The sequence below is a fragment of the Zonotrichia albicollis genome, chromosome 4 (assembly GCF_047830755.1).
Source record: "Zonotrichia albicollis isolate bZonAlb1 chromosome 4, bZonAlb1.hap1, whole genome shotgun sequence".
NCBI lineage: Eukaryota > Metazoa > Chordata > Aves > Passeriformes > Passerellidae > Zonotrichia > Zonotrichia albicollis.
This window is the reverse complement of record NC_133822.1, coordinates 71853224-71867434: the sequence shown is the minus strand read 5'-3', so window position 1 is coordinate 71867434 and position 14211 is coordinate 71853224. Positions and strand designations below refer to the sequence as shown.

The 14211-nt window shown below is 37.4% G+C and overlaps 1 protein-coding gene across 1 annotated transcript in view; it reads right to left on the bottom strand.

Moving 5' to 3' along the window:
- PIK3C2G (phosphatidylinositol-4-phosphate 3-kinase catalytic subunit type 2 gamma) overlaps positions 1-14211 on the bottom strand; it is a 198752-nt gene that overhangs the window by 127376 nt on the left and 57165 nt on the right. The window contains exons 15-17 of the mRNA XM_026790362.2: positions 9161-9292; positions 1928-2042; positions 372-502 (exon numbers count right to left, since the gene is read on the bottom strand). Coding sequence (XP_026646163.2) covers positions 372-502; positions 1928-2042; positions 9161-9292 — 378 coding nt within the window. The remainder of the gene's footprint in view (positions 1-371; positions 503-1927; positions 2043-9160; positions 9293-14211) is intronic.

Here is a 14211-nt window from a genome sequence, read left to right as displayed (position 1 = left end):
AATAAAGCAGGCCAATTTCCATAGGACCTAAAGGTGTTCTTGCTAATACTGGTACAGATGCACTGCATTACCTGAAAATCTTATGTTTTGAATGAAAAAATAGTTTCTTGCCTCAAAGACATGAAAAGATCTAGTAACAGAAAGGGAAAAAAATCCTTTTCTAAACTGATAAAATACACTGCCACCTCCAGAGCCTTATTAGGCCTTGATGTGATCTATTCTTTCATTTAGAGGTGTTACATCTCAAATCAGCCAAGCTAGGCTCCTTCGGAGGAGAATTTTGTTTTTAACAAATTGGATACATTTAATTGTGATTGATAGGGTAGGTACAGCGCAGCAAGAAGCAGCAGGGTGAGGTGGGGACAACTTACAGCAAGAGAGAATGTCTCTGTGAAAGTCTTGCAATGTGCTTCAGGCACTCTTGGGTTGGCTCTACAAGATCACCTCTTCTTTCCTCAGGTTCAGGTTTAATGAACTCCAAATCAGCTTCTGGGAAGTCAATCTTTATTTATAAACAAGAAAAGAAAGCAGAAAAAAAAAAAAGACACAAGGGTTTTAGCAATGTGTAATCTCCATTACAAGTGTCAATAAATGTTATCTTGGATTTATAACAAGTATAACAAGTATGGGAGTATAACAAGTATGACAAAAAGAAGAAGGGATAATTATTTGAGAATGCTCACTGTATGTAATATGTTACCTAAAAGTTTTGGTGATAAATTCCATTCACAGAATTCAGTGGAAGCTAACTTTCCTGGAAAAAATTCAGTCATCATATTGCAATTTTATTAGAACTGCATAACTTCAAAACTGAACATTTTGTCTCTTTTCGTTTTGTTTTGTGTTTTTTTTTTTTTTTTTAATGAGGTGATTCTCAAATGGAAATCTTTCATTAATGTAGTTTTGTTTTGGTTTTTGAAAAGTAAGGCTATTTCTGATGTGCAGCTTGTCACTGCAAGAGATGGAAATTAGATTCCTGATTTCTCTTCTGGATGTTTCAATTTATAAATATATTGTACAGCATCTACCAATTTTCCATTCTTACACATACCTGTCAGAAATGAAGGATAATGTTTTTTAAGATACCAAGAAAGCAAACGTTCAACCAAAACTACAAAGCTTGAGGTACTTGATAAGCTGAGTAGACATCTGAAAATTCTTATTTTTCCTCATAATTCAGCTCAATTTGCATCCAGCTTTGGTCTATTAACGCACATCAAAATGTCTTATCTCTATCTAATTTTTAATGTAAATATTTGATATGCATCACTCTTCTAAAAGTTAACAAATTTGCTTTCTATAAAACACTCAGTCGCCTTTCAAAACTGGATGATCTTTGAGGTCTCCCAACCCAAGCCTAAATTTTCTATGAAAATATATATTTGCAATATTTCCAAGCATGTTCACAAATTGTGATACTGCTAAATGGCTGGGAATAACTGAAAATGAGGGGAAGCAGAATGAGAAATCCTGTTTCGTTTGTTTCAGTAGATATAAAGTAATACATAAATTAATAGCCATTTACTATCTCAGCTTCCCTGAATTATTAATAGGGGGAGCTATTTTAAGGCATGGTCTTTGACTGAACTCCTCAGCCTGGAAAATCCCCATTTGCTTGTCTATTAAAACAAGGTTATTTTTTCGGCCAGGTACATTTATCTGTATTATCTGCTTTTATATTTCATTTGCTAGCAGACATTAGCATTTTTAAATACAGAAAACAAGTGCCTTTGTCCTTGGAATAACCAGCTGCTAACTCAGCCTGGAAAGGCGACAAAACCACCATGCAGACCTGATGTAATTCTCTGAGTGGCTGCAACGGAAATTGGATTTTGAGTTTGGGTGGTCTGGATGAGCTGTGGGAACACCCCTTTTCCTTGCACTTTGCTAGAAAACAAGCCTTTGCTTTGCTTTCTGGCTCCCTCACCTGCAGGGTGGTTGAGGTTGGTGTCTCAGTGCTGCAGATGCCCGGGGTGATCATTGCTGTGGGGACTGTCCTGCACGGTGCCAGGCTGAGCAGCACAGTTCCATGGACCAGCCTCCTGCAGGAAACAGGAAGAAACACTGCACTGGTAATCACTGACATCCCGCTGAAGACATGGAACTGCAGAGCTCAAAGGACAAGCAAAAGGAGAGCAAACCCTTTATCTTTATGTGACTAGTACAAATCTGGCCTCAGGCAGTATTGTATTTGCAGGGATGCCCTGACAAAGGCAGGAATGATGCATCTGACTCCATCTTATCAGAAGGCTGATTTAGTACTTTATTATACTATATTATTTTAAAGAATATTATACCATACTAGAGAATACAAGAAGGGTACTTACAGAATGCTAAGAAGATAATGAAACCTTGTGACTCTCTCCAGAGTCCTGACACAGCTTGGCCCTGATTGGCCAATGAGTCAAAGCAACTCACACCAGAATCCAATGGAACAATCACCTGTGGGTAAACAATCTCCAAACACATTCCACATGTGAGCACAACACAGGAGAAACAAAGGAGATAAGAATTGTTTTCCTTTTCTCTGAGGCTTCTCAGCTTCCCAGGAGAAAAATCCTGGGCAAAGGAATTTTTTCAGAGAATATGAATGCCACACAGTAGAGGTTGCATCCCGACGGCCTGACTGCCACAGCAGCCTCTCTGCACTTGCAGAGTTCATGAAAAAAAAATCCCTCTGCCAAGACTCTCTGAGTTAGCTCTGCACTTTACCTCTGGCTCCTTGTGTGACAGGGGCTGCCCTTTAAGCCAGGTGTAAAAATAAGGATAATTCTCTCCCAAGATTTAATTTTGAGGGCAAATATGGTAGAAACTGTGAAGCATCGATACCCTGTAAAAGGTGGAGGGCAGCATATTTATTCCACAAGAAGAAGAAACTCATGGTTATCTACTGCATCCATAAGGGATCCTTGCTGATTTTATGTGTAGGTGGCAGGGAGGAAAAGTATGATATGAAAGTCTATAAGGAGCTGAAAGGAGTTTGAGTGGGATAGTTTGTGCCACATGGAGTTTTTGGACAGAAGAAAGGGCATGGTCTGAAGTACCAGTCTTAGCACTACACCCACAAGAAAGTCTTATCAGTAAAACAGGCATGCATGTGGCCAGCAGATAAGAAACACAGCCTGATTTGGCAGGGCAGCCCAATCCAGTCTAGAGAACTTGAATAAAACCAGAAAGTTTGGGTGTAAATCCTAAGCATAACAAATCAACTCAAATTTATATTGCACTGAAAAAAGAAATTATTACACACTGGGTTTACCCCTTAATTTGTCTATATCTTATGAGTAGTGAGGTTGGAAATTTGATTATGTTCAGCACCTCTTCTTTTACTATTATTTTAAAATATTTTTCATTAAGATTTTTTTAAACACTGTTCAGTCAAAACAACTGAGAGAATCACTAGATACTGCAGCAGAAAGAGCCAGCCAGGTAAATGAGGCCTGAACTCCAACCTTTCACCTGGGAGGAAGATGTCACAGGTACAAGAGACACCAGATGGACATGAGTTTGCAACATTGCTGTAAAGAAAGTATCTTTTCAATTGCAAATTAAAATAAATTGCTTAAAGTCATCTGAAGAAGATTGAAGAAACTCCCACAAAGTGACTGTTACAGTCAACATAAATGAGTATAAACCTAATTCAGGACTAATTTTTCTTTTCTACTTCTTGAGCTGTCTTATGTAGTTAGCACAGACATTTTACTTTATTTTTTTTTTTGTAAGAACAGAGCTCAGGAGGATTAAACAGTTATTTTCTGAAGGTTTTTTTGCAGTTGTAAGTGGATTTGCAAGGGAATGAAGGCAGAAAAAGAGCTGTGATATGAGCAAGATACTTGGAAGAAAGCAATTGTGTGATATGAAGTCTCTCTCATTTAGGTAATTGATGTGAATGAGGAAGTGATCAATGGTGATTCAAAGAGGTTTTCCTGTGATGTGTACTCAGGTGACCTTTAATAAATGAGTTGCATCTCTTCAACTAATCCTTTGTTGACAAAGATTTACATCATAATTTGAACTAATTGGCACTTTTGTTGGAAGAGAGAGGAGTAGCTGAGAATAAATGAACATGAAAACTAAATTACCCTTTTGAGCTCTCATTACTGCTAATCACTTTCATATTGTGCTCTAAAACTATGGGGGCCTTTAAAAAAGAATACATTCAGTGGATTTTTTTTCCTGTGAAAGTAGTATAGACCTCAGAGGTGCTGTAGATGTGTTTGAGACCTCTCCTAACAAGAAAACAAGAAACAACAAGAAAAGCAGAAAAGGTCTTGGCTCTTGCAGGCCCCGCTCAGTACCAAAACCATCTCTACATTATCAACCCTGTGCTCAGCATAAATCCAAAACACAGCTCCATACCAGCCACTGGGAAGAAAATTAATTCTACCCCAGCCCAAACCAGCACACTTACCCAACTTCGGGGCACTACAAGCATAGTCAATGTTCCTCAGAAAAAACAGCTTTTGGACACAGAAATGGAACAATAACAGGGGCCAAGTAGATGAATGAAACAGGAAAAGATGCATCATTATTTTTAGAAAAATAAGCAGGTGAGAGGGCAGGATCCATTCAGAAAATGAAGGAATTATCATCATGAGCATGATACCCATGTCCTTTAGTGAACAGACAGATTCTTTTCTCTGCTGCTTGGCTCTGCTGATGAGCTCAGGAAGGTCACTCCCTATTCTGCCTACCATTCCAGATTTCCATCCCTGAGGTGAGGGTAATGACCTTTTAAAGACTCCTGTAATTATCACAGACACAGAAAATGGCTTTCATACAACACCTTCACTACCAAGGAGATCAGAAAGTGATCATCCTGTTCTGTACCTACTGCCATTTATTCCTTTTGCAATTACACAGATTCTCTTCTCTTGTTTATAGCTGGAGCTAAAACAACCTGCCCACCTTGCTACAGAAAATGACATTGCTATTTAAAGGCAGCTCAAGTTATCCTAAGTTGATAAAGTCAGCCTTATACCCTGAAGTCCCATGGGAGACTTTCCCCACAAGAGGAAAGTTTTGCTGCTTGCTCTGTCTGATTCAGAAATACCAAAATAAATTGTGGTAGAATCAGTGAAGCCAGAGCAATGTGGGGGAACTCTGGGGGACATTGCAACTTCCCAGCTGCCCCAAAATGACGGATTTCTGCTTTGTTCATCAGCTCTGAATCACTAAACTGTTCAGCCCAAGAGAGTAACACAGTTTCTGATGTGAAGGAATGGAAGGCTGGCACACAGGCTTCCAAACCCTTTTTGAACTGCCTCTAGCATCTAAATGAGACTTCTTGATACAGATGCACCACTAAAGGCTCTACTGGCACTGATTTAGGGCTGCTGCCTGAAGTCAACTCTCTGATAAAGCTGAGAAAAGCAGATATGATGGCTCACCTACTGGGCAAGCAGGCAGCTACACTCATTATCACTGTTTTCATTCAAAAATGTATATAGCATTAGAGGAGGGTTACTGCTTAGGCTGAATAAAATGGGAAAATCAGTACAAAGTACTGTGTAAAAATAATGTAAGTGTTCCCAAACCTGACATTATAAGTCTCAGAAGTTCAGAGTGGAGGTTAAATTTAAAGGAAATGCAAAGCTGTTAAAATATATAAAAACCCTTTCCCATATCTTATGACTCAAGCATTGGAATGATACTATAAAATAATCCTGTTATTATAATTACAAATATTACAGAGTTCTAGAAAATTCAAACTAGAGACAATTTTCAACTACAAATTAATGTTAAATGTGCTGCAGACATTTATAAGGATCACAACCTCCATCCCCACAGTTTCTAGTTTAAATAACTTCCCTAAATTTGTAGGATAAATTGGTAAGTTATAATTACATTGAGTACAAAATTATTGCAGAGTTCGAAAAAATTTTTGCATTTACATTCCTGATTACTTCGTAATTTTTGTTCCAAAAATATAAAATCATGAAATTACCTAACAAGCAATGATTTTAGAGTAAACAACTCCATTTAGGCAAGGCTTGGAGAATACTTTGAGGAAGTCAGCTTGATAAGCAGGAGTCCCAACACATGTTTGGCTGACTACAGTGTGTATCCAACAGCTAATCATGTCATAAATCTGCACACTGCAAGAAAACTGTGACAAGAGTGCAAGATAACACTAGAATTCAGGAAATAATGTAAATAAGCAAATTTGCTAAACATCTGTTCACTGACAAGTCTTTAGCAATAACAAAAACCCTAAAGCTGGCCAAATTCTTAAGGATGTTTTTAGGTATTGTGTGGTTTCAAAATGGGCCAGGTGAGAAGAAGAGATTGCAATATTAAAAAAAAAGTAACATTATTTAAAGATATAGATTTGTTTCTTTATAAATAAATAAATAATAAATGTACTTATCCAATCTGATTAGTATTTTTTAGAGGAAAATGGGAGTGGTAAACTCTCAGCAAATAACTACAGGCCTTTGATCTGGCAAGAGCTTTAAACACTGTCGTGTTCAAAAGCATGAGAAACTTCACATGTCTTGAAACAGATTAAAAGAATTTGTATACACGTTAAATTCATGTTTTTTAATCTTCAGTTCAAATTTTTAAATGTAAAGTATTAAAATACAAAAAAGCGATGCAGCCATACAATGAAAACAATTATTTGGAAAGAGAAATTAGATATAAAATTTACAAAGAGGAGCAAATTCAGAGACTTTTTAATTAATGTTCTTTTGTCCTAACAAATCAAGATTCTAAGCAATACCTGTGAATAACACAAAACTGTTGCTTTGGTTTTTTTCCCTTCTCTCTTCAACATAAGACAAATAACTTCGAATAGAATTTCTGTGGTTTTAATCAGATAATGATATAACAGGACAGAAATGAGGAACAGTATTTTAAAAAAACATGTTTGACATTTGTTTTGTTTTTCCAATGTTTAACAAAACAATCTTTTTTTTCTTTTTATCAAACATCTGAATAGGAAAATAAGAACCACACTCTGTCCTTATCTTCACTGACCCTGAGAAGAGACCAACTGGGACAAGGATTTGAACCAGGATGTTTGATGACCCTGGCAAATACCTCAGGGCAGCTGGCTTCTTCAAAGAGCTTATTTCTGTCCTTTCCCCAGTAAATTAAATTCTAGACAAAAGAATGTTAAGACTTTTTTAGAACTCAAATTCACCTCCAAGAAAAGTTTTATTTTGAGAAAGTGTTATTTTCCAAGCTAGAAATGTTTTGTCAAAGATTTTCTGGTCAGATTTCTTTAATCTCTTTACACACATTCACAGAGTTTGTTATTTAAAAACCCTAATACCATAATCTTTGCAGTAATACAAGGTGCTCTTGACATATTAGCATGACACTGGAAGTACAAATCTTTTCTTGGTACATACTTCCAAGTTCAGAAGTGCTCTATTGAAATAAAACTGGAAAGTTTAGTTGCACTCCAGCAGCAAGGGGATTTTCAGGGCAATTCTTATTTTCAGACCAGTTTGTCTATCAATTGAAATCACAGAGAATGAATAATCCTATGGAGATGTGGTTGGCCAAAGGAGAAAAAAGGCATTTAGGCTTCTTTGTGGTAGTAATTACTGTAATTGCAAATGACACAGCTATCAGATTAGGGGGTGTTGAATATGCTATTCCTAAATCATTCCTGCAACAACTCAACCTTGATTTCTGCTTTGAAGGGTCACTTCAGCAATGATCTCTCCAATTACACAGCAAATGAAAGGAAAGTGGCCCTCTATCCCCTTCACTGTGCTGATTGTGCGTTCCAGGAAAGAACAGAGCCATTTTGCAGTCAAATTTTTCAAACCATCAGGATAGTGTGGGCATCTAACAAAAACCAATGTGCTTGCTCTGATGGCATACATGAAAAAATATTCCTCAGAGGGAGCTGAGGACTTTCAGGCCTTCCAAAAGTCATTCCTTTTGGATTTGAATGCTGGAAAAGATGAAAACCTCCAGAACAACACAGGTCCTCAAGAACAGAATTCCCGTATAGGAACCTTTGAAGGTAAATGGGGTAAGTGTTCCCTCATTAAATTATCATGCCTCAAACACATTTCATGCTTTCGTTAAAATTGCATACACAATGGAAGAGTGAAGTGCCCTTCTTAAGGCTAAGTATGAAAGAAAAGTAATTGAATAAATTGCCCCAGCAATCCTTGCAGCAGAGATTTGATTCATGCTTCTTTCCTTCCTTCAAGCTAAGTGCTCTACACACTAAGTCACAAAAGAGCAGAGTAACCTTGAATTTCCTCTGAAAAGATGGAAAAAGCATCTATTCCAGTCCAAATAATTTCCTACACCTCTCAGATTAAAAGCTCAAGGAAACACAAGGTCGATCAAATATGGTAAATTAATATATGCAGTCAGATTTTTTGTTTTATTTTGTTTTGAATGGTGATTGCCACCATGTAGAAAAGTAAATCAAGATGTCTCAAGATAAGGAAAGAGCTACAGCTTAGAGGTTGATGATAATGTAGAAATCTGGGGGGCTTGAACATATCCCTCTATTGCACTGAGGGTACTGCAGGGCTATGGAGCCCAAATAAAAAATTCTTATAACTGCAAAGACTCAGTCTAAATTCAGGTGTCTCAGTGCTACTGAAACTTATTTAGAGTACTGCAGAAAATTTACCTTGGGTATTTGTACTTCACCGCAGAGACATTCAAGCTACAAGCACCTTTAAGCCACTGTTACATTGTGTACTGTGCAGAAAGAAGTGGTTAGAAAAGAGAAGAAAGCTTCTAAAGTGGTGTGGAGAGTGAAAAGTGCTCATTGCGGTCAGCACTAACTGTCCCAATTTCAGAAGAATGAAAGTGTGTGAGAACACAAAAAAAAAAACCCAAAACCAACCGTTGTGAAGAAGAAAAAGTGTTAAAGAGTCATCTAAAACTAGAAAAGGAGGAAGAGAAAGAGGAAAAGAGGGAAGGGAGGGAGAAAAGAAAGGGAGAAAAGAAAGGGAGAAAAGAAAGGGAGAAAAGAAAGGGAGAAAAGAAAGGGAGAAAAGACCTGGGGATGTAGCTCTTACTGGCACATCCAAAGCAGTTTGCTGTGAGTGGCCCTCTCAATCTTATTACAAGAGGTCCTGAAATGAGTAATTTTGTCTTTTTATATTTCTCCCAGGTTGTAATCGCCACTATTCAAGAATGGTATTTTCTTAAGGTCATACAAACCCAAACTTACTCTTTTGCATACAATGGGCAGCATGTCCAAGCAAGCACTTCTGTATTTTTAGAGGTACTGTTTACTCCCAGCAGCTTTATTGTCAGCATAGTTTCCCTTGGAAGAGCCTTTATTCGTAGAGGGAAGTTGACCCTACAAGAAAACCAGAAAAGAGAAAAAATAGAAGCTAAAATATCTGAGCACTGTTACAGCAAGTGGGTTCTTTCTACATTTTTCTACATGTTCTAACACATCTATTGAGCTATAAATCACAGAAGTTGCACTCTGAAGGAAAATGCCACTGACAGACCCCTTCAATACATTGATGAGCATTGGCAACCATTAACCTGAGTTACAGCATTTGAGAAGAGGCAGATAAAAACTCATTCACTTCAGTGGTAACTACCAGAGCTGGCAAAGGCAGGAAGAACTTAATTCAACTTTCCTTTGCAATTACCTTATCAGTGAAAGGCTATTTCACAATAAGGAGCCTGTTAAGGGAGAATTGTCAAGCAGCAGTTATTGGCTGTCTTGTGTCTTCAGAGGAAAACACCACTTAAAAAAGCAAGAGTTGCTGAATGATAATCATTCTCTTGTTCAGGTGTTCTTTGGTGTGTTATATTTCTTAACCACAATTTAAAGGCAGATGCTATCTTAACAACAATGACAGATTTGCATTTTTTAGTGAGAAAATTCAATTTTCATCAATATTCATCTCGATTTTGCATTGACCATTAGCTTGCTTGGTCATTCAGTTCATTTATACAATTTATGAAAATTTATCTAAAATAATAACTTTGAATAATTCCAATAACCAGATAACTTCATGCTGTATGGAAAGATGTGTAATTACCCACGCAAGTCTGCATTTTCTTTTTCCTGAACAGATAATTTTCTAGCCTTATCCATGTATATTCAGTAGAAACTCAAGTTTCTTAAGCAGAGAGTAAAATTAATTACATTTTTTCTGTATAAACAAAATCAATATAAGGAGCTAGGAGCTAAAAGGATTATTCCACATTGATAATATAATCATTAAGAAAACAAAAGATCTGCATAAACTGGAGATTAAGAAAACAGACTAAGATAAATCTGAGTAATAGAGTGACAGAAGAATGCAACTCAGCAATTTTAAAGAGATACAGTCACACTTAAACAGCAAGCAAAAGTAAAAACTACATTTTAAAAGTATATTAGCCTGTAAAACATAAGAATTATGGGTACTAGAAGTAAGGCATGGTAATAGTGAAAGGAAAAATCAGCGTAAGATTTTGCTCCCAGTTCCAAATCTATCAAATTTCTATTGAATTTGGGAAAGTTTCCTTGAATGTGCTGAGGAGCTACTGAAAGAAATTAAATGGTTTTCAGCTGAAAATCTGAAGTACTCCAAATCAGCATTAAGGTCAAAATTTCAGATCATCAGTCTTCCAACATTTGGAAATGATGCAAATTTGCACACTTCCCTCTTTGAATAACAAAGCAAGACAGCCATTTCTCACTCTTTCTGATTACCATGAACAGAATTGAGAAGCAATTCTCAACTGTCTTCCCACGTGTCCCTATTTATAGCTTTCAAGTTTGCTTTCCCTGTCTCATGAACTCTTCCTTACTCATAATTAGTTAGAAACAGTTATTGGGAAACCGAACTGGTTTACCTGCTAAAAATAACTTGTTCTGTCTTTTTCACTGAGAGGCCAACAACATTTGTTACATAAAAATGTTTGACAGAATTAACTTTAAGAACCATTAGTGATTTGAAGAGACAGTAATAAAAACATCAAGACATGCATTTTGTGATACAGGCAATTGTTAACACTCTGTCTGCAGCTGGAGCAGTGAAGAAAAACTCTCAATATCATCACTGCAGAAACCAAATGCTCGCCAGAGTTTCCCCCTAGGACACATACACCACTACTTCTAGCAAGAAAAGAGCCTGGAAACTCTGGCAAGTTACACATCCCAAGAGTTAAAGTATGGGCCAAAGAGGACCAAAGTTTCCCTTCTGGAGACATGTGATACACAAAGAAGAGAAATATCTGTATTGCTTTTAAGAACTTGTAGTGGTTTTGGTAATTTGAGATTTCCTGGCCAAGATTTCCCAAGAATTTTTTATGTTTAACACGTGTTTTATACAAAAGCATGTACAGTTTCTTAGTAGTTCAACAGACTATCAACTCTTAAAGCCATCGCTAATTATTTCTTGTCAGACACAGAGAAAAGTACCAACAGCCTCTCCTAGAACATCACTTCTGTAACGCAAAACCGAGACAGAACTTTAATTAATGCCTATCTGAATTTACCCAGTTGGTCTCAGCCTTTGTCACTGCAGGAGGCTGAGCCAAGTGGGTGACTAAGAAGAAGGGATGGAAGTCTGGCCAGGGATGAGACAAAGAAGCTGCTCGCTGAGAAGGTGCCATTCACAGGTATCAGATAAAATTATACAACTTGTTTCCTAAAAGCACTCAACACAGAAAAGCTCTGGGGCAACCCAAAGAGAATGGAAACAAAACAGACAAGCCAAGCAAAATAGGGAGAAGAGGGAAAACCAGTGCCAAGAAAGTATCTGAGGTGATGAATGGTTGGCTTAATGTTAATTCCATACTTTGTGTCTGTAGGTTTAACATAAATTATGAAGGATGGAAAAAGAGGAGATGGTGGAATAAATACATCAAGATCAACCAGCTAAGACCAAAGAAAATAACTAAGAGATCTCAGCCACCAGAAAATGAAATTGATGAGAAAATAAGGGGGGCAAATTTGGACTTCACACATTATAAGTTAAATGGTACCAGCCTGTTTGGACTCTGCATCAAGAAGAAAATCACGCTTTCCAAAGGTAATTTACAAGTTCTAAATCAAAACTACACTCTCAAAAAAGAACAAACAGAAGAAGCACTGCGCAAGGCAAGCTTCTTAGGAATCAAATTATTTCCATAATTTCTGAGAACATTTTGGGAAAGATTAAATATGATAACAGACTTTAACAGAAGATGGATTATATTTATACATAAAACCTCATCATGATCAAGTGTAGACACTAACCGGTTAAAGTACTTGAAAACAGAAACCAAATTAGTGAAAACGAGTAAATAAAGCAAGCCTTGTCTTTGGCAGAAGCTCTCTACCTAGACTCGTCACCAAAACACTACTTGTCTTTTTCCCTCCCCCCATCCCATTCAAATAAATCCTAATGTAAGATCAGAACTAATTTTGAATTAGCCAGGTTTATTTTACGGCCCGAATGATCCATAGCTATAGAGAGAATATCTGACTTCCTAATGTAACAGCTGCTCCTCCTGGTGACCTTTTACCCCATTCATTTTTAACAGCTGTGATCAGCTTCTCTGGGCAAAATGTGCCAGGGCCTCCCCACCTTCAGAGTAAAGAATTTCTTACTAACATCTTACCTAAATCTCCTCTTCATTTAAGGCTGATTTAAAATGCTCACCTCTATTTTGACTCAAAAAGAGCATTTTTTTCACAAAATCCAGTTCTGGATACATGTTCAACAGAAAAACAATAATGGCATACCTGGTTCCCCAGATTCTCAGCCTGGATCTCAAGACAAGGGGTTCAAGAAACCTCCCCTCATGTATTGAGACTTAAACAAATCTAGGCCAATGAGAGGCAAAAAAAATGTGAATACCTTTAATGTTTGAGGGAAATATTCAAAATCCTGCCAGATAGATATAAATTTATGAGGTTTTACTTTTGACTTTATTTAAAATGGATTCTGAATTTTTCTTGAAAATCAAGCAACAATAAAAAGTAAAAAGATGCTCTCCCAAACTGATGCTATTATGTTTCACACACTTCTAGATCTGACATTAAAAGCCTCTTACAAGCATCTATGACCTATGAAAGGACTTGTTCTGCATATTTAATACATTCTTTTTCCAATAAGATTTGGATGGAATTGTGCACATTTAATAATGATTTTGCAAGGGAGAAGTTTCAATGGAAAGCCTGAAGCTTCAGGCTGATTGCTTTATGTTTTCATGAAACAGAAGAGGAGCAGGATTTCTGCTTCAGTTACACTAAATGCTTATTTCTATTCTATCTTCCATTTTAGCCAATGTTTTGTAACATGAATTCCAGAAAAGTATTAGCCACCTTTTAGAAGCCAAAACTGCTCATAAGAAATATAATTCTCCTCATATCCTTCAATGTTATCTGCCTGTATGTACCATAAGAAATTATTTGACTAAACCTTGGAAAAGGGAATAATGTGATTTTTTAAACACAAGGACAGCAGCTGCTTGCCAATCATACAAAAGACTGAGGGACACATATGCTATGGACACAACTGAGGGTGATGCCTTGGGTTTTGGCTTTTATATTTTTCAGGTTCTGTGCTGCTTCAGTGTGTGGGTCTGAGTTTCACATTAGGGGATGGTGAGCTCTGTGCACAGAGCAGGGAGACAAAACAATTCCTGCTCCAGCTGGGCACCAAGGACAAATGACCCAAATCTCAGCCCAGGAGCACAAACCCCGTGGGCTGCAGAGAGAAAAACAAGCAGGGTGGGACTGCCTGGGCTAAAGCTGGGATGGGACAATGAACTGCAAGGTGCAAATGGAGCAGAACTGATCCCAGGGACAGAGCTCGTGCCCCTCGTGCATTTTGGGGCCATTTTGGTTGATCTTGGGTGCAGCCCTGGCTGGGCTCTGGTGCTGCCCAAGGTGGATCCATGGAGGAGATCCTTTGGATAAATCCCTGCTTTATTCTGTAACTCCATCCAGCCTCTGTTCTAGGGCAGCCTTCAGAGGGTATCAAGGGCCTTATTTGGATACTTAGCAGAAGTTCACCCATTTTGTTTCTTAATCATACAGAAACATACTAATCTTCCTATATCACTCCACTAAGATAAATGTGTTTAACATGAAAAGCTCTTCCTCCATTTCACCAGTTTGATTCTGTTGTGTGTCTCAGAAAAAGGCAAACAGAAGTTATGAATTACACATACAATTACAATTGTAATTAGGGAAAAACGCAAAAAGAAACCTTTTCAGACTTGTGGCCTCTGTTCAACATTATCAAGCTGCTTTCAGATTTAGAATACAGTAAACACTGA